Here is a 19,910-nt window from a genome sequence, read left to right on the forward strand (position 1 = left end):
TAAACTTGAGGATTATATTCGGTTCAAACAGAGGCAGTTGTTCATCCTCGGGATATGAAAGAAGCCGACAACATCATGTGCAAGCTTTTTGACTTTGACTTTTGCTGTGGAAAATCCCTCCAGCTGCTGCAGAGCAGGATTCTCCTTGTAAGTAAAAATAACTCAGCAATCAATTTCTGTAAAAACACCATAGCTCTGAAGCTGTTTTAAACTTTAAACTACAAATAACTTTGTTGTGTATTTTTTCAGATGTACAAACCCTTATTCACTACACAACAGCAAACTACAACAACTGTAGCAAGTGACAACAAAAGCAAGGACAGTTCTTCTCACAAGACCATTTACGATGATGTGTTCGACCACTTGTCAAAGTTTCTGCCAAAGATCAACACAACTCTTCAACAAATTTCAATTGCAGGTTTGTCTTTATGTTCATAAAAAAGAGTTCTCAGCACATTGATTTCCTCTACATTTGTTCCTATTTTTTAAAATTTTTTTTTGTGAGCATCAGTTTGTCTAAGTTTTTAGATTTTTTCTTTAAGTCCCACTCCAATTATCAATTGTAAAATCATTCCTAGTGGTTTATGTTGCAAGTTTTAGCCAAAATAAAAAAAAAAACCCTGTGTCATTTTTTAAGACATATTTTCTGCAGTACGGCAAGAGTTTATTAGAAATTTGCCTCTGGGTTGTGGCACCTGTGTAACCCTACGTTGATATCCCAGGATTCCGTTGTTTACACTCCTGCTAGTTTACAGACCTTCACAACCCGAAGCTAACATTAACCTAGCAAAAAAAAAAAAAAAAGTTATGTTTGAGCTATACTGGGGTCTGTTTCAAGAACCAGGTTTAACAAAATTCAAAGTTCAAACTTGAATTCAGAGTTCACTGACTAAAAGTTCACAAACTCAGAACAGCTGAAAAAAGAGGATTCAATCAACTCTGAGTTGTTGGACTCAGAATCAAGTGCGAGTGTCGCGACCATAAAAAGCCCTGAACTATGGAGCAAAGACGGCACGATTCACCATGGCAACGGGAAACACCATTAGGGTGTCATACTTCAAGATGACAGAAATTGATGTGTTCCTACAAGCAAGTGCCGACTACGATTTTTCTGCAAGAAAAATAAAACAGCTGCCGCAGCAAAACAGAGAAAGTTGGCGGGGTAAAAAATAGCTGCCAGAGTTAATGTGTACCTCTCCATTTAAATCATTTCAATTCAGGATAAGAACAAAATAATGTCAGGAATGTCATTTTGTCACTTGTTAAGTAAACAACGTTTTTTGATCTGTCAATAATTTAACATGTTATCTCTGTGACTGCATGATATCACTGCACGCAAAAAATAAGCATTGTGGCTCCCTGGAATATGTTCAAATAAGTATTTATTTAAAATCAATTCTCAAGAATTAAATATCTCAAAATCCTCTCCTGACGTAAATAACATTCCCTCCGGATTAATCCAGCCCCCTTACCTACGGATTCCTCCATGAATGAACATGCTATTTTAGTTTCAGCGTGGCCGAAGACGAGCAATCTCTAATGTGAATTTTCTCAAAATGTTAATGAGGTTTGAGTTTCCTGAAGGAATCCTGCTCCAGACTAGGTTACGTTCACAGAGTCAGTTGCCATAGTGATGAACTTTGAGTTCAGCTTAGCCCGCTTTGTGAAACGGGTTTGGTTTAACCCACTTTCAAGGGTTTAAGTTACCTCCGTTTCTGAAACCAGAAACTCTGAGTTTTCCTTAAGTCAGAGTTCAAAATGTCAGGGTTTCAATAAAACCTGCTTCTTCAAATGGGCCCCTGGTGTACAGTTTAGATCCAGATTCCAGCTCAGATGAGGAAAACAGAGGTGTTCTTGGATCTGTCTACAGGTGGATACATCAGAATGGGGCGGAGCAGGGAGACTTTGGCCCGCCCATCACAGTTGCTGCGTTACAAATCTGAACTTTCTCAAATCTGTCGGTTTTTATCTTCTCCTGATCTATCACAATTTGAATAAATAAATACTCAGAAATGCAGTTTTAATCATAAATTACTTTATAAATGTCCTCAATCATGAGAAAAATGCTACAAGAACATGTTAAAAACACCAAAAACACAATTTTCACTGGAGTGGGTCTTTTAAGAAAAACATCTCAATGAGAAATTCAGTTTGAAATCAGACTCTGTGTCCTAGATGAGATCCAACTCCACATTCCTGACCTGGACCTGGAACCAGAGGATGTGCTGATTTCAAGTCCGGACTTGGTGGAGAATTTGGAGCAGTGTGTGATGAACTGGCAAACCCAGATAACCATTGTTCTTCAAGAGCAGCAAAGCACACAGCCAGAGGTTTGTTTGTTTGTTTGCTTCTGGTACAGTGACTGCACTTCACAAGGACTCTCAACAAATCACTCAACTAAATGGTTTAGAATATGGAAACATAAACTACACAGTTTGACATCCAGAGACAACTTTGAAGTATATTTGTGTCATTTCCCCCTCAGGGACCAGGTCCTCTGCCTGAGTTAACCCTTTGGGAGAGGCGTGCCACTGTCCTTGGAGCTCTGACCGAGCAGTTGAAGCAGCCAGCGGTAGAAAAAATTTTGAAGGTGTTAGGCGTGGCAAACGCTGGCATTGCTCAGACATTTGAAGGAACCATCATTGAACTAACAAACTACCATCTGGAATCAAACAGTAATTCACGCTACCTCAAAACAGTGGAGAGGCATTTCTTGGTAAACCTCTGTCTATCATCCGCAAAAAACTTCACACTTTCTATTTTGGGTTCCTGCAATATAAATGATTTTCCTGCAGAATCTGCAAAAAGGAGGAAATTTTAGCCTTCAGCTGGAGACCATTCCAACTCTGATGGAACGCTTGCAGACCATGTGGTTGTCCTCCCGCCACTATAACACCAATGAACGCATGGTTCCTCTCATGGAGCGCATCGCCTGGCAGCTGTGTGAGAATGTGGCTCAGGAAATTCATGTTCAGACACTGTTCAGGTATGTGAGAAACATCGTAGTCTAAGATAGATAGATGGATGGATGGATGGATGGATGGATGGATGGATGGATGGATATTGTCTCTGTCCACTGACATTCAAAGCTGTTGCCATATTTTGAAAAGATTGTAAGAAAAATTGTGAAGTTAAAGGATGCGTGATCTCTTTAAGGGACATTGACTAAAAATGTTGTCAACAGGGAAACGCAGAAAGAGGTCAAATCCCAGGTGTTTGTAGCAAAACAAGTGTTGGAAAAGTGGAAGCTGTCCTACTTTGAGAATCGTGCGGAGATTGAAAAACTTGGCAGAAGTTCACGCTGGGAGTTTGACAGAGAGAAACTTTTTAAGATGTCTGATTACATGGCTTCTGTCTGTCAAGACATACACGATGTTTTCCAGGTACTTATATGAATTGATTGCTTGATTCAGATGAATTTTTGGTTGATTTTTTTTATTTTTAAATTTGGATTATTGAGCTGAAGCGCTCTTTGTTGAACAGGTTTTGGAAGAACTCTACAACATCTTTAGCCCTGAGCTAAAAGGCATGAAAGGCATTGATGAAGTAATACGCAGAGTGGATGGTTTGGTTCTGCCTTTCCAGGAGGTCACTTTTAACCCTTTCAGGATTTCAAACAAGAGCAACTGGAAAACCATTATGAAAGACTTTAATATTACAGTTAAGGTAGATAGATGAAGTTTCATCACATTCAAAAAGTGCCAGTGATTTTTTTTTATTATTTTTTAGGATTTTATCAATCATATTTATTTATTTTTTCTCTGTCTGTTTAGGACATTGAAGAAGAGTCGGTCAGCATCATTGATAAGTTCTTCACAAACACACACTCCTCAGCTCACGCCTTTGATATCCTGATGAGATTCAAGCAAAATCGCTCCAGAGACGCCATCAGCCTGCATTTGCTGGGAAAGTTCGACAATGTCCTGACCCAGTACTGTAAAGAGGTCTGCATATGTTCTCCTTTGGTATTTGACATTTGTCTTTCTTCATGTTTTCTTCACGTCTGCATGAAGGGCCCCCACGTCTCCTTCTTGTACAATCACCTGTTTATTCATCTCTGTGGGGCCTGTAATTGTCAAACCCCTTCAACTTCAAGTCTTCACAAACATGTAAACATGCAGGTCTTTGTTGTAGGTTGACAACATAAGGAAAATGTTTGAAGCAAAGAAAGACGATCCACCGTTAAATATAACTAAATACGAGCCGCCAGTGGCAGGGGCCATCAGGTGGGCTTGGACTCTCGTCGAGCACAGCAAACAGCCAATTGTTGCTTTCCTCAAAGTACCGGAAATCCTTCAGAGTGAGAAGAGCGAGGCGGTGAGTCCCTTTAATGTTTGCAAACACAATCAAACACTCACATGTTATCAGGAACTGTTTACTAATGTTACTGTATTTTGTTAGGCCAAGAACAAGTATGTGGAACTTGCTCTGCAAATCAAGGAGTATCAGGAGAAGAAGCACGAGATCTGGCTGCACAGGACGGAGTCTGAGTTGCCATTGTTGATAAAGCAAACTTTGCTCACTACTAGTGAAGCTCAGAAGGTACTTCAGGCAGTAGTATTTCTCACTGGTGAAATGAGTAGTCCTGTGAAAATATTGTTTTTTTTGTTGCATTTTTAAGGGTACCTCAACAGCTAAAGGATGTTCCAACACACATGTGAGGTACATCGTAAACTTTTCTCCACAACTGAAGGAAATCATGTCTGAGGCACGATACCTTGTTTTACTGGGCTACCCTGTGCCGGAGCTGGCCCAAAGTGTGGCTCTGCAAGAGGAACATTTCCTCAGGTAAGAACACCAAACGCTTCAGGGTTTCCCTTAAATGTCAGACTTCTCAGTATGCCCACCTTGTGTTTAGGTATGTCTCTGATCTGAACCACCTCGTCAGTAGCTACAACTCTATCATGGACAGCCTGAGTCAGACACATGCCATCATGCTGGCACCCCGCATCAAAGCAGCCAAAAAAGAGATTGACTTTGGGTTCAAAAGGATCAACTGGGGTTCCTCAGGTACTGTTTCTGCAGACGCTGAAACTTTGGTGTAACATTCTATGCTTGGATAGATTGTCATGCTTTGGGTTTGACTCCAGGAATAGCCGACTTCATCAGCCGAGGCCTCAAGGCTGTTGCTAACTTTGAGGCTGTGCTCAACCAGATACTCAAAAATGAAAGAGATATTGAATCCAAGCTGCAGTCCATACAGACCGCTAACTTACTGAAATTTCCAGTAACAGACAAATCCAACGAGTTACCAGGTAGAACTTGAAAAACAAGATAATCTTTATATAATGTAAAGAAAAAAAATGATGCTTTTTTCCTGAATGTTCCTGAAGGTATCAGGGAGTTCTGTGATCACCTTGAGAGAGAGCGAGTAAAAACGGTGGCGTTACTGAGAAGAAATTATACCGACATCAGTTTAACCATCATTATGACTGAGCATTTGATCATGGACACCAACAGTGGAAAAGCCAGCCTCATGGAGACCTACTACACCTACTGGGAACGGAGGGTCTTCAACTCCCTTGAGAAGATGGTGTTGAGGTAACTACTAGTTACTGTTTTTTAATCTTTTTCAATTTTGGGGCTGTTCACACCCAGAATGCTGACTGTGATTATGACATAAAACAGACCCTCCAGGATTTCGCCGTAGATTTTTATGATTGTTGCAGCCTAAAACACCTGATGTTGCAGCAGCTTTTGTGAGAAGTTGAAATCTTTTTTAATTTATATTTTTTTGAAAGTGCCTAAAAATGTTAATTATTAACTAAACAACATATTCTCATATTTCAACTCTTTATTGTGACATGTGCACTGGTAAAAAACAGCATCATTAACATACAGTGTTGTTATGCTGTCATTTAACATAAATAGAACCGTGAAACACAAAATGAACTTTTGGTCCTCCCTACTCATAATAACGCAATATGTGGGTATTTATTTAATCATACTTTAGAATAAAACAACATTTTTGCAGGGATAAAAAAAAAAATACAAAAAAACGGCACAAGCAGATTAATCCTCAGATCTCTGTCTTCTCCACAGAATCTTCCTCTTTATATTTCAAATGGTGAGTTGCTGGTAGAGGAAGACCAAGACTTTGAGGAGCTGATCTGGTTTCTCTGTCAGTAATAATCTGCTCTGTTTTGGGGAAGGTTTTCTCAGGTGTCTGTATAGTTATTTTCTTGCAGACTTTACGCTCTTCTCTCATCAATAACAGTGAGATGGTTCCAGATTTTGCTTCTATTTCTCTTTCTGTCTTTTTCTCATACTCATGTTGTTCATGTTGTTCTCCTTGTGTGACGGACTGCTCTGCACCTGAGGATGTGTGGCAGTTCTCTGATCAGTGACTGTTGCCACGATAGTTGTGATTGCAAAATCCTGGAGGGACAGATACAATTAAATGAAAGATTATAGCATTCCTGTGAATCTCAGAAATCCCAGCACATCATATGTTAGTAGGGGTGAAATGATTCACTTTAACAATGATTCGATTCATATCCTAATTTGTGGTTGCTGATCCGATTCATAGTTGAGTCATAGTTCACTGAGCTAAAATGGATCAGAACATCTTTATCTAAAACTTCCACCAGTGTGACTCAGAGATAAATACCTGGAACTGAACAGTGCAGGTGAAGTTTTCCAGATTCCTTGTATTTCTTCAAGAAAATGTGACGTACATCATGATCATTCTGAGATCTGGTTGGATTGAAAGAATATAAATTAATTTAGATGATAATCGTCACACCCCTATGTTAAGATTTTAAAAGAAGAGAGCTGAACTGCAATTTGCTCACTTACACTTACTTTTTCTTTTTATTTCTATCCTTAAAACAAATAACTAATGATATTCAAGTTGGATGCATCCCTTATCTTGAATTTTCTGTTAATTGTGATCTAAATGAGTGTTGCAGAAACATGTTTCATGTGAAGACACACTTCCTTAGCTGAAAACAACCTATAAAACCTTGAAGGAGCTTAATGGAAACCCAGTCTAGAAGTTTTAGGTGTTGAAGTTCATCCTTTCAAACAAATCCATCTGGATTTCTTTTTGTTTTAATGATGTCGCCTTTGGTAAATAAGAATTTAGCTTCAGTGGTTAAAGAAAGTGTCCACAGTATATCATTACATATATGCTTTCAACTTTAAGGGATTTTGTTTCAAATATATTATTACTATTATTTGCATTACAGTTATTGAAAACTTTTTTTTCCACTTCAGATTATTTTTGATCAATTGCAACTTCTCTTTCTCCCCTTCAGGAACATTCAGACCTTTAACTCGCTGCTGATGGGAGACACAGCCCTATTTCAAATCAATGCCATTCTTTCTGCTCCAAAAATTGAACTTCAGCCCAAAAGTAGTGAGATCTCCATGCTGTTACTGCAGTGCGTCAAAAACTGCATAGAGAGCACCAAGGTGAGGTCTTTACATTTGTTTTAGATCTCAAAAGTTTCCACTTTTCCATTTTGTAACTTCCCTGTTGTTGTTTGTTTCTATTTAGCAATTTCCACGGTGGATGAGGGGGACTTGTATCAAATGTCCCCCTCAAAAGGTGGTCGGTGAAGATGAGCTGGTGACCTTTACCTTCTTCACGGATGTGTGGCAGAGTTCTCAGATAAGTGAAAATGTGTTCACGGTTTCCCAGAACATCAAGAACCTTCTTTTCTCCGTGGATCAGTACTTCACCCACTGGAAGCGCTACAAGCTTCTCCTGAAGATGAAAGTCGCCACTGAGATTGAGAGGTTTGCAAAAAAGAACCCGTCCTGTGCCATGTACGACAATAAGCTGCAGTATTTTGAAAATCTGAATCAGGAAGTCAAACAGGAGGTTTTGTGTAAGACTGAACACATCATCCACCTCAACATGAAGCCTCTGGTTTCCTCGCTGAGGAACATCGCCGAGTCCCGGATCAGTTCATTATGCAGCTTCCTGAACAAGCCAGCCAAAGAGGAGATGTTCATGTTGAGAGATAAATTCATGGTACTGATCAGTGAGATGATGCTAAAAAATGTTTTCCTTTCAAATACTGTTTTTTTTACACACGATCTCTGTTCATGATGGTTTAAACAAACAGGAACTCCAGGAAAAGTTGAACCAGAGGCCTGATACTTTTGAGGACCTGAAATCCATCCTTGGCACCATCTCAGACATCAGGGACATGTCTTTGGATGTGGAGATTAGATTTGCTGACATTAAAGAGCGATACAGAATGATGGCCATGTACAAATACAAGGTACTGTGCTAGATGTTCAATGAAAAACCTTTTTAAAACTTTGACTTACTGTGTAAATCTTTTTTGCGTGGAATCTAGGTTGGGAAGGATGAAATGGAACTGGTGGCCAATATCGGACAGATCTGGAGTCATCTGTTTGCAGAATCCAGACGGATGGATCAGAGTTTGAAAGATGTCAGGGAAACATTTTCTAAAGTAAGTCGTACTTAAACTACACAATATTTAACCATTAAACCTTCTGATCTTTAATATTGTGATGTTTTTTTAAAGATTAAAATGGAGGAGATTGAAGCTTTTACGCAGGATTTGTCCATTTTTGCTGGAAGTTTCAACACGCACGGACCTGGGACTGTTGGGAACGATCTGGACAAAGGTGCACCGCTGGTTCAGTTGCAGTTTGAAGAAAGGTTGCAGTTCTTCACATGTTGAAATTTCAAATGTGTCTTAATTATTCTGCGCAGGTCTAAACATCATAGGAAGATTTGAGAAGGAACTTGCTAACATCATGACCGAGCAGGAGCATTTGATAGAAACTGCGAAACTGTTGGACCTGCCGCTTGCTGAGTATCCAGAAATAATCCGTATACAGAAAGATTTGAGTGGATTGAGTCAAATATACAACATTTATAAAGCTCATAAGGTGGGATACGGCTGTTTTTATTAAAGAAACATACTTGTCATGTCATAGTAAAAGGATGTTTACTGTTAGTTTGTTCCATTTTCCCTCTCAGGATGCAAAAACAAAGTGGTCTCAGACCTTGTGGGTAAATTCTGACATCAAGCTGCTACAGGATGGAATAGATGGCTTCATGGAAAGCTTGATGCAGCTGTCTAAAGAAGTGCAGGCCTTGCCTGTGGCCTTCTTTCTAAACGCACACATGAAGGAGTTCAGAGTTTCCCTGTCCCTTCTGCTGGACCTGAAAAACACAGCTCTCCGGGAAAGGTAGGTCAGAGGAATGAAGCAAAAACAACAAAACCTATGTACTTTGTAATCTGCACAAACAAATCAGAAAAACCTGTTATTAAATTTCAGACACTGGAATAAACTGATGGAACGAACAGGCAGAGACTTTGACATGAACCTTCAGAGTGTCACGCTGGAGACTCTGTTTTCTCTGGAGCTGCACAAATATGCAAATGACATTGATGAGATTGTCACCTCAGCTATGAAGGAGCTGAGTATTGAGATGGTAGGTTCTTCATTAATTTAATCATTTTTAAACAGGGGTTCTCAAAGTTTTTGTTGCAGAGGACCAAATTAAAAACTTGGCATTAGACTAGGGGCCAATTTTGGTAAAAAAAAAAATGAATAAACAGACAAATATTGTTTTTAACAATTTTGTAGCTCATTTGTACAGTTAACAGTTAAAACATTGTTTTAACTGAGAAAAATCATCAGTTTTGGTCTATGTGAGCTACTTTCAGCCGACGTTCTTTTACAAACTCCCCAACACTGAAGGGCTTTCTACTCTGGTGTTGTGCCAAGGTACGTCCCCCCTGCCAGAATTTATTTCCCTGCTCTCTGGCATCATTGATTTGTTTTGTAACACTCATATTTCGCCCCAAAAAGTGTTAAAATAAGGTAAATCATTACAACTGATTTTATTCTGGGACTTTGCATATGTTTCCAGATATTTTACATAAAACAAAAACAGCTTTTAAAAAAAATTTTTTTTAGCTAATTTAGGATAAGAAACACGATTTTTGAAAGTGATTGTTATGGAAGGATGTAACAATGAACAATTAATAAATAGTTGTAGCTTCTACAGCAAATTTTTGGGGGCCCAGATTCTGACAGGCTGGATCAGCTACAACCTGACAGAATCCATTCGCATTGTTTTATGTAGAATATGAAAGGGGAAAAAATCAAACATGACAATAAACATCCTCCTGCTCTACTGCTGTTCTCACGATTCTTCTTTTCTCTGCAGAGGAACTGACATAGAAAATGTTGTCTGCCCTCTAGTGGTGAAATGAATTCACTGCACCATTGACACCTGCATGTTCCTTTTTGTTACTGCAGATATCGCCAGAAACCAGATAACAATTTGGTTTAATAACCATCAATTCTGATTTGTTGAGGGCCACAGAAACTCTTCCCACACCCCTAATTTAAAACAACCCTCTTTTTATAAAAACACACCAAAATAGCATTTATGGAACTTTAAACACATGTTCTTTTAGGAGTTGCAGAGTGTGATACAGACATGGAAAAAAGCAAAATTCACCATGCAGCCTCACCTGAAGGGCAACCAGGAACGCGTTTACCTGCTGGGAGCGGTGGATGACATCCTGCTAAACTTGGACAGTGACGTGATGAAGCTGCAGAGCATGGCTGGAAGTCGCTTCGTTGGACCTTTTCTTGAGGCCATTCAGCAATGGGAGAAAAATCTGACCCTCTTCAGTGAAACCATTGAAGTCAGTGACTCATGTACTTCCTAACCAAAATGAATGAAACTTCCTGCTGACCATGCTCTCCCGGAACAGATCTGGTTGCAGGTGCAACACAAATGGATGCACCTGGAGAACATTTTCTGTGGTGCAGACGTTTGCTCTCAGCTCCCTGAGGAAGCCAAGAAACTACAGAACATTACAAAGAAGTTTACAGAAGTGAGGTTTTGCAGAAAGTTAGCCTGACCAAAGAACAAAAAAATTCTCAGTTAACTTTCAGAATAATAGTCTCTAAATCTTGTTTTAGATAATGAAAAGCACAGAGAACGAGCCAAACATTAAGAAGTGCTGCGTGATTCCAGACCGCCTATCATCCCTCTGGGCATTGAGGAATGATTTGGAGAGGATCCAGAAAAATCTTGGGAGCTACCTAGACTCTAAACGAAATGAATGTCCTCGCTTCTTTTTGATTTCTGATGATGAACTTCTCAGTGTTCTTGGAAGTGTTGACCCTGCTTGTGTTCAGGAACACATTATCAAGGTATGGAACCAGTAAGAATTAGACTGACAAAGCAAATTCAGGGAAGCAGTTATCTTTAAGTCAATTAAAGTTGATTCAATCCAAGTCAATTCCTCCCCATTCAATTTAAAATGCATTTTTTTATTTAAAGATGAAAACATTATACATTTCTTGTTCTTGTTTTAGATGTTTGATAACATAGAATCCCTGAGTCTGGATGCTGACTCCAGTGGACACACAGTGGTTGGAGCGATGGTGTCTAATGAGGGTGAAGTGATGCAGTTTAAAAAGCCCGTTCCACTGGAGGCAAGAGTTGAAAACTGGATCAAGGCAGTCCTGCAGGAGATGGAAAGGACCAGTCGACTGATCACCAAAGAGGCAATCTACCATTACTGTGCAGACAGGAGTAGGTGAGTATCTAAACGCAGTGAGAGGCGTTACATTTCGTGGTTCACTTCCACTCATCTCCTTCCACGTCTGCCAGGGTGGATTGGATGATGTCGTACCAGTGCATGATGGTGCTGGCTGCTAACAGAGTGTGGTGGACATGGGAGGTGGAAGATGCAATAAAGAATGTGAACAAAGGAGATAGATACGCGCTGAAGAAATATGCTGAGCAGATACACAGGCAGATTGATGACCTGGTTGCGTGTCTTGGACGGCCCACAAAGGAAAGTGACAGACTAAAGATCAGCAACGTTCTGGTCACCGATGTCCATGCCAGGGACATTGTGGACGATTTTATAGGCAGAAGGTAATGTTAAATATTTTTAGTTTTGTATTTTTTTTCTCACATTCATAACTCGTTTTTAAATACAATAACGTTTTAACCACAATACATCCGTGTCTCTCCAGTATTAAAGATGTTCATGACTTTGAGTGGGAAAGTCAGCTCAGGTTCTACTGGGTCAAGGAGCACGACAACCTGTTTGTGCGTCAGTGCAACGCTTCATTTTCTTATGGCTACGAGTACATGGGGCTGAACGGCCGACTGGTTATCACTCCACTGACAAGCCGGATCTACCTCACACTTACACAGGTTTAAGAAGCTACGCCAGTTTGACTGTATATATTGAACTGGACTGAGCAAGTGTGACATAGAAAATGCCTTACCTCCAGCTCCAGAAGTTGCCATTTTTCCATGATACAGGTACCACCATTTGGAGCCAGACAACAGTGATTGATCAGAACCGGTCGGAGTAACGTTTCTAATCTAAACGTTTGAGGGGCACCAAAGGCTTTTATTGAGACTTCTGATCGGTCAGTTCATAGCTTGAATAACTTGCGAGAAAAAAAAAATGAAAAAAAATTAGGTTTAGTAAGAAGATGTTAAGAAAATGTATCAGAGCAAGAATGATAATTCTGACAAACAGAATGACTGAGTAATAGCTGTTTATTTCTCTTTAGAAGTCGATAGGATTTTGGCTTCTTGCAGCCAGCAGGTAGGGCTGGTATCACTAATAATTCCCAGAATCGATTCAGTTTGTTTCACCAGAGCCTTCATTGATTCAATTCGAATAAAAAAAAAATCTTTTGATCCACTCAGTTCAAGTTGATTCAATTCAATTTTGAGTTTACACGATTTACACATTTAGACCCATTTGTTTAGAAGTACATTAATAATCTATACATATGTGTTTTAAAGATTTTCATATTAATCTGATACAGTTCACATACTGTAAAATATATTAGTGAAATTATAGTGAGATTGTTAATAGCATGCAGTGTTACATGGATTCTCAAACGGAGAAGCTCCAATAATTGTTCTGCCTCTCCTGGAGGGTGTTTCAGTTTGGCCACAAGGTGGCGATTGTGCTGTAGTATTACACCTTATTCCAGAAGAAGAAAGTATGAGCAAAAAACGGTGCTTTAAACTACAAATGATGACTTTAAAAATAGAGTTTGTAAAATTCATGCCTGTGAGTTTATAAAGATGTTCATTTAGTCAGCAATGTATGTTTATGTCGACCGAGTTTTAGCATTAGCCTTTTTTATGGGAAATCCCATTATTCGCTAGCATCAAGGTAGCAGACTTTAGTGTCATGCTTTAGATCGATCTCTACTTTTATGCATCGATTATTGATCTATTAAGATTAGAAGGATTCAGATCGATTTCCTTAACTCAGCCTTAGCAGGTACTTCCTGTTTGGAATGCCAGGGGGAGGGGGGCACTCAGTCCAGTTCTCTATATACAAGCAATAGTTTGATTATGATAAAACTACAAGTGGTGTGTTAGCCTATTTTAAAATCAGGGTGTTTATATTTGTGAAACAGGCTCTTTCCATGCACTTGGGTGGAGCGCTGACAGGACCAGCTGGTGCAGGAAAAACAGAGACCATCAAGGATCTGGCCAAAGCTTTCGGTCTTTTCTGTGTGGTTACACATTGCACTGAAGACATGGACACCATTGTAAGAAAAGTACACAAAAACAGAGCAAACCTCCAGCATACGTGTGTCTTTTTGTATTATTGTCTATAAATGTTATTAAATGAAAACTTGGATCTCTTTCCTTTTTGTGCAGACTTTGGGTAAAATGATATCCGGTCTTGCTAAATGTGGATTCTGGGGTTGTTTTGATGGGTTCAATCGCGTCGATGCCTCAGTTCTGTCAGTGGTTTCTTCCCAAATCCAGGCTATTCGAAACGCTCTCACTTTACACTTCAAAATGTTTCAGGTAATTCTAATCTTTGGCAGTTTATCTTAAAGGTTGTTTACATTTTTATGTCGAGTTATCTAAAGTTTGTCATAAAGTTGACCATAAATTTAATCTTGTAACAACAGCAGTGCATGTCAGACATGCTAACATTTTTCCCTCTTTATTTTCACTCCAGTTTGAAGGTCAACAAATTGGTTTGGATGACCACATGGGGATTTTCATCACAATGAATCCCAGAGAGGAGAGACGACCTGAACTGCCAGAGTCAGTCAAAGTCTTCTTCAGACCTGTGGTGGTCGTCACACCAGACGTGCAGCAGATTTGTGAGATTGTGCTCTTTTCACAGGGCTTCCTGAAGGCTAAGGTAAACTTATATTGCCATTTTTAACAATCAAATTATTAAGGCAGGGGTAGCTGAATCTGATATAACATGAACCTTTTTTACTGAAACTACATTGTTTTTTTTAATTACTTTTGTTGTAGAAGTTGGCGAAAAAGATGACAGCGCTGTATAAGATGGCTGGAATTCAGCTGTCACAGCAGCCTCATTACGACTTTGGTCTGAACTCCCTGAAGTCTGTCCTGATAACTGCAGGGAAAATTAAGAGAGACTCTCTGGAGCTCAGTGAGGTAAAGACTGTCGCTCCTTTTTTCATTTCTCACCTTTGAATCAACAGGTTATTGGTTTTATTTTAATGTTTTAATGTATTATTTTTGTCACTAATTTAACCTAATGTTGTACTTTATATTAGAGACTATTTAAGATTCAGACATAAATGTTGTCATTCCAAGTTAACCTCGGGATGATTTACATCAACATTGTTGTTATGATGTATCTGGAAACATTTTGGCTGCAAGATATTTCTATAAACAACTAAAAATAAATTTGAGTGTGCAATTTCCTAAATGACTGGTACCTGACCTTTAAATGAGGTCTACTTGAGCCTCGTTCTAACAAAGTGTCTTCCGTCGGCAGGATGTGGTTCTGCTGCGGGCTCTCAGGGACACGAATTTACCCAAGTTTGTCTCTGAGGACGTCCCTGTGTTTCTGGGGCTGATGTCAGACATTTTCCCAGGACTGGACTGCCCTCGGGTTGGCTTTCCTAGTTTCAGAGAGGCTGTGGGAGAGATCCTGCAGGAGGGCAATTATACCATCCTACCTAACCAGGTCAAATGGATCCAAAATTATGCTAATAATTTCTTGTTAGAAAATATTTTTTTCTTAATATTCAATCTTTTTCTACACTGGTTAGAAAAATGTGTTTCATGCCTTCGTGTCTTCGTAATTCTATCCTTCTGTCACTGATAGGTGGATAAAGTGGTGCAGATCTATGAGACAATGTTGACCCAGCAAGCTACAATGATTGTGGGCCAAACATATGGAGGGAAATCTGTTGTGATCAACACACTGTGTCAGGCTCAGACCAAGTGGGTTTCTGTTTTTACTCGAGCTCTGCAGGCTCTCACATACGGACTCAAAGTCTCTTAAATTGTCTTCTTTTCAGATTGGGTCTGAGCACCAAGTTGTATCCTTTGAACCCCAAAGCCATAAGCGTGGCTGAACTGTATGGTACCTTTGAGCCTGGAACTCGAGAATGGACTGATGGGATTTTTTCCAAACTCTTTCGAGAGATCAACAAGTCTACTGACAAAAAAGAGAGAAAGTAAAAGCCAGAACATCCCAGTTGACATCTGATTCCACCATATTTTCAGAAGAATTTTGATGAGTATCTCTCTAAAAGAAGCATTTTGACCCACAGATATATCCTTTTTGATGGAGATGTGGATTCTGAATGGTTGGAAAACATGAATTCGGTGTTGGATGACAACAAGCTCCTCACACTAACCAATGGAGACCGCATCCGTTTAGAGAGTCACTGTGCGTTGCTGTTTGAGGTTTGTAACAAGTTTGCGCGTCCGTTAGCTGAATGCATCTTGAAAAAGAGGGATAGATAAATGTAAAAAAAGTACTAGATCCTGTAACAGAACTTTGTTCTTGCAGGTTGGAGATCTGCAGTATGCTTCTCCTGCTACCGTCTCCCGATGTGGAGTAGTATTTATTGATCCTAAAGATTTGAGCTACACCTCGTACTGGCAAAGATGGATAAAAAACAGACAAGAGAAGGTATTAAACTATCCTCACTGTGTAAAATGACTCCCTTCTTGGGAACATTTTGTAAGACTTCTGTTTTTTCAAGGAACAGGAGCTACTCAACAGACTGTTTGAGAAATATGTGCCCAGCTGCATTGATGTGACCATAAACAGTGAGACAATAGTTCCTCAGACCGATGTGAACATGGTAGGTTCAACCTCACCCATTTTACATATCTGATTATAAATAAAATGGACATAATTCCAAGTTGGTTGATTTTATTGAGTTCCTGTTTTGTCCAGGTCTCCCAGTTGTGCCTGATGCTGGATGCACTGCTTGAAAGTACGAATAGCAGCGCTGACGTCCTGGAGTGTTACTTCCTGGAAGCTCTGTACTGCTCTCTTGGAGCCACATTGGTGGAGAGTGCTCGGCTCAAGTTTGATCAACTTGTCAAGAGTATTTCCGGTTTGGCCACAGTGAACGATGAGAAAACCAATGCTGGACCTGGAGAGATCCCAGGTAGCAGACTATTTTTTCCAGTAACGTTTGTATGCCACTTGTTCTGTCATTTGTTGTTATTAAACAAAGATTGAATTTCAGAAAATCTCCCAACTCTGTACGACTTCCATTTCGACGGAACTCAGGAGAAGTGGGTTCCCTGGAGTTCTTTGGTTCCGGACTACGTTCACAACCCTGCATTGAAGTTTGCTGACATTTTAGGTGGCCACTTTGTCTGATGACTAAATCATGATAAAGCTTTAGTCACAGGTGCCCTTACAGGTGGATACGGTCTGTCTACAGGTGAAAAGTGGGTAAACATGTATGAGGCACACAGGTGCCCCATCCAAAATATTAAGGTCGTAGATCGCTCTGTAAATCTGTCTACAAACATGCTACGAGCAACAAGTCGCAGTGGACATGTACACAACATGTAGGGGTTAAGTAGGGGAGTGTGAGCACGATGTTCAAATTTTCAATTTCTACAGTGCCTCCCCATCCTGCATTTCAAGGATCCCATTAGTGCACTTTGTGCACAGCCTGACTGTTAGATATGAGGAAATAAGACAATCAGAGTGTAGTTTGTGTGAGCATATTATGGACACTTACTGACCACATGCACACTCTGTGTATGCAGCATTTGCGCGCAATCAACGAGGAGTTCCTTATGGTGCATTACCACCGAAGAACATCCCTTGTTGACCACACAAGTGGAAAACATGGATGATTTTGAGCGAGTAGCTTGGTTCTATATGTTTTGGAGAGCTGTACAGAGGCTCTGGGAAACACATCACCGGGTCTGGGTTCACAGATCCTCCAGAGACGCTCACAGTATGGTGGATTTCCCCATTTACAGCAGGAGCTGCGCCTGGATGAGGACCGTTTTAAACGGCACTTCCGTCCAGTTTAAAGACTTTCTGTCTCGCATTATCGCAAGAGGGAAAAATAAAAAGAAAACTGGTAGATCGTTTTATTTCTGTCTTGATGAAAATCAGAAAGACATAAGCCCACTGAGCTATAGCTATTGCGCACAAGCGCACAGCAGCCGCGTCAGCTCTTCGTCTGCTGGGCAGCCAGAAACTGGCAGTCTGTGCCACGGCATATGCTAGCTAAGCAGGACCCTGAAAGGGGATGCTCGCTTGATCTGGCAGACCCTAGGAAGTGGAGCTTACTAAGCTGTTCACTGAGCGGCTGGCAAGTGTAGCGGGCTGATGGCTGCGGCTCCGTAGAAAATGGATGGAAGTTCAGGGTGTCGTGGTGCAATGGTAGGGTGGTTGACTCCTGATTGTAAGACCATATATTACCTTTGGAACACTAAAAAACTAATTATTTATGAAATATTAGTTCTTTTCATGCGTTTTTTCCTACCTAGAAGTAAAACAGCTCGATTCCTGAGGCTCCACCTGTTGGTGCCACCCATTTCATAATGTCATCCTAGCCTTTCTTTCTTCGTTTCTCCCACAAAAATAAACAGCATCCAAATTTTTTAAGATGGATGCACTGACTATATTATCTGCTTTAAGTAGGCCCAGCCATTGCTACGCTGGTTCACAACACAAATACACGCAGCGTATGCACGACTGTGCCTGACCGGGGAAGGGGGCATGTCTTAAAGGAGCCCCGCCTATAAAGAAAGGGACATCAGTTTAAGCTGCTTTGTTTTTTTCATGGTATGACCCCTCTAATATTGAAACTTGTCACCGCTGCCGCGTTCGGTGTGAATGCACCATAACACCCTGCAAATGAATAAACTATCGCGTAAGGACACTGTACAACAACATCACCTGTATGTCATAAGTACATGTAACTTTCCATAGCCTTACGAATACTTCACAATGCTTACCATACACAATGGTATGTTCCATTTTCATGATGTCACTCGAGGTGTCTCAAGGGATTTACAATACACACCCGTGTTCCCCTTACCATGCGACAGCTCCTCTCTACAACCCTGCATGAGCTCGGACAATCTCAAAACCCGCAAAACCTGTATGGGCCAACGCCCATGTAGGTGCATGTGACTAAGGCTTGAGATCTGTTTGAATCTTCGTATGCAGTTCTCAGATAAAGTACTGAGTTCTCTCCTACGGTTTAGTTCCAACCGTTGACACGACAAGAACCCACTGGATCCTGGAACAGATGGTTAAAATCAAGAGACCGGTGCTTCTAGTTGGAGAAACTGGCACCTCCAAGACAGCCACCATTCAAAACTTCCTGAAGAACACAAGTGTAGGTTCAAGTGTAAGGGTTCCACTACTCTCAAGAATTCTTAAGTCTCTATGCCTTTAGATGAATGAGTTGTAACATATTTCTTTTCAGATTTCGCTGACCATAAACTTTTCATCCAAAACAACTTCATTGGATCTGCAGAGAAATCTTGAAGCTAATATAGAAAAAAGGACCAAAGGTACTTATGGTCCTCCCATAGGAAAGAGACTGCTGGTCTTTATTGATGACCTGAACATGCCAAAGGTATCTGCTTCACCCCTTTGACCAAATCTTCTTCCTCTTTTGTCTTGAAGTGACTGTGCTTTAAATATTTCCAATGCCTTTCCCAGGTGGATGATTTTGGTACACAACAACCTGTTGCACTCCTGAAACTGCTGTTAGACCAAGAGGGCATGTACGACAGAAAGAAAAAACTTGGCTTCAAAATCATCAAAGACCTTGGCTATATTGCAGCCATGGGAAAGACAGGAGGTGGAAGGAATAAAGTAGATCCGCGCCTCCTCTCACTCTTCAGTGTTTTTAACATCCCTCCCCCAGCAGCTGAGTCTGTCCATTTAATCTATGCCTCCATTATCAAAGGCCACACCGCAGTGAGTGTGATTCCCACTGAAGATACCAGGGTCCATGTGACTTTCATTAATACAACAACTCAAAATGTCTTTAGTCCTTTAAGGAAGCCATTCAAGAGGTGTGTGAGACAATCACAGAGTGCACTCTGAGACTCTTCAGCGCCATCATCACCGATCTGCCGCCCACTCCCTCTAAGTTCCATTACACGTTCAGTCAGAGGGACCTGTCAAGAATCTACTGTGGGCTGACCCTCACCAAACCAGACAGGTAAAAATCAAACCCTCAAATATCAGAGATTTTTATTTTAAGAAGTTTTTCCTTTGATTCTGCCTCTTCCAGCTGTTTGACAGTTGAACAGTTTGTTCGCGTGTGGAGAAATGAATGCCTGAGAAATTTCCACGACAGGCTTACCGATGACACAGACAAAGCTTTGGTAATCATTGACCTTTCTTTTCTGACTGATGTGTTTATTTTGTATCACAACATAAACACACAGATTTATTTTTAGTCCATCCACACATTGATCTATTCCTTTACCACTAGGTGCATGGTCACATAAAGAGGCTGGTTGAGGAGTTTTTTGAGTCGGATTCTGAGGCAGTATTGGCAGACCCCATTCTTTTTGGGGACTACAGAGCAGCCCGAGAAGATCATGAGCCAAGAGTCTATGAGGACATCGGGGACTATGATGTTTCTAGAGCCATATTTCAAGTAATGCA

The 19,910-nt window shown here is 40.4% G+C and overlaps 1 protein-coding gene across 4 annotated transcripts in view; it reads left to right on the forward strand.

Moving 5' to 3' along the window:
* The window catches only part of dnah10 (dynein axonemal heavy chain 10), a 38,922-nt gene that overhangs the window by 2,242 nt on the left and 16,770 nt on the right, over positions 1-19,910 (forward strand). The window contains exons 4-49 of one of the 4 annotated variants that reach the window (XM_024281071.2): positions 32-147; positions 250-418; positions 2,176-2,330; positions 2,486-2,716; positions 2,796-2,986; positions 3,185-3,383; positions 3,484-3,666; positions 3,774-3,944; positions 4,135-4,317; positions 4,402-4,542; positions 4,622-4,788; positions 4,859-5,010; positions 5,091-5,255; positions 5,334-5,541; positions 7,260-7,416; positions 7,502-7,981; positions 8,076-8,234; positions 8,313-8,429; positions 8,505-8,607; positions 8,696-8,874; positions 8,966-9,177; positions 9,268-9,424; positions 10,419-10,652; positions 10,722-10,844; positions 10,933-11,166; positions 11,332-11,555; positions 11,630-11,899; positions 12,001-12,184; positions 13,420-13,554; positions 13,667-13,819; positions 13,977-14,165; positions 14,285-14,431; positions 14,778-14,969; positions 15,111-15,229; positions 15,307-15,465; positions 15,544-15,697; positions 15,804-15,926; positions 16,000-16,101; positions 16,197-16,413; positions 16,495-16,614; positions 18,488-18,633; positions 18,712-18,864; positions 18,951-19,211; positions 19,286-19,458; positions 19,531-19,624; positions 19,735-19,902. In XM_024281071.2, the coding sequence (XP_024136839.1) occupies positions 32-147; positions 250-418; positions 2,176-2,330; positions 2,486-2,716; positions 2,796-2,986; positions 3,185-3,383; positions 3,484-3,666; positions 3,774-3,944; positions 4,135-4,317; positions 4,402-4,542; positions 4,622-4,788; positions 4,859-5,010; positions 5,091-5,255; positions 5,334-5,541; positions 7,260-7,416; positions 7,502-7,981; positions 8,076-8,234; positions 8,313-8,429; positions 8,505-8,607; positions 8,696-8,874; positions 8,966-9,177; positions 9,268-9,424; positions 10,419-10,652; positions 10,722-10,844; positions 10,933-11,166; positions 11,332-11,555; positions 11,630-11,899; positions 12,001-12,184; positions 13,420-13,554; positions 13,667-13,819; positions 13,977-14,165; positions 14,285-14,431; positions 14,778-14,969; positions 15,111-15,229; positions 15,307-15,465; positions 15,544-15,697; positions 15,804-15,926; positions 16,000-16,101; positions 16,197-16,413; positions 16,495-16,614; positions 18,488-18,633; positions 18,712-18,864; positions 18,951-19,211; positions 19,286-19,458; positions 19,531-19,624; positions 19,735-19,902 (8,069 nt within the window). The remainder of the gene's footprint in view (positions 1-31; positions 148-249; positions 419-2,175; positions 2,331-2,485; positions 2,717-2,795; positions 2,987-3,184; positions 3,384-3,483; positions 3,667-3,773; positions 3,945-4,134; positions 4,318-4,401; positions 4,543-4,621; positions 4,789-4,858; positions 5,011-5,090; positions 5,256-5,333; positions 5,542-7,259; positions 7,417-7,501; positions 7,982-8,075; positions 8,235-8,312; positions 8,430-8,504; positions 8,608-8,695; positions 8,875-8,965; positions 9,178-9,267; positions 9,425-10,418; positions 10,653-10,721; positions 10,845-10,932; positions 11,167-11,331; positions 11,556-11,629; positions 11,900-12,000; positions 12,185-13,419; positions 13,555-13,666; positions 13,820-13,976; positions 14,166-14,284; positions 14,432-14,777; positions 14,970-15,110; positions 15,230-15,306; positions 15,466-15,543; positions 15,698-15,803; positions 15,927-15,999; positions 16,102-16,196; positions 16,414-16,494; positions 16,615-18,487; positions 18,634-18,711; positions 18,865-18,950; positions 19,212-19,285; positions 19,459-19,530; positions 19,625-19,734; positions 19,903-19,910) is intronic. The other 3 variants (XM_024281090.2, XM_024281081.2, XM_024281099.2) reach the window with 3 other exon arrangements.

This window comes from Oryzias melastigma, linkage group LG17, assembly GCF_002922805.2.
Source record: "Oryzias melastigma strain HK-1 linkage group LG17, ASM292280v2, whole genome shotgun sequence".
NCBI classification, from domain to species: domain Eukaryota; kingdom Metazoa; phylum Chordata; class Actinopteri; order Beloniformes; family Adrianichthyidae; genus Oryzias; species Oryzias melastigma.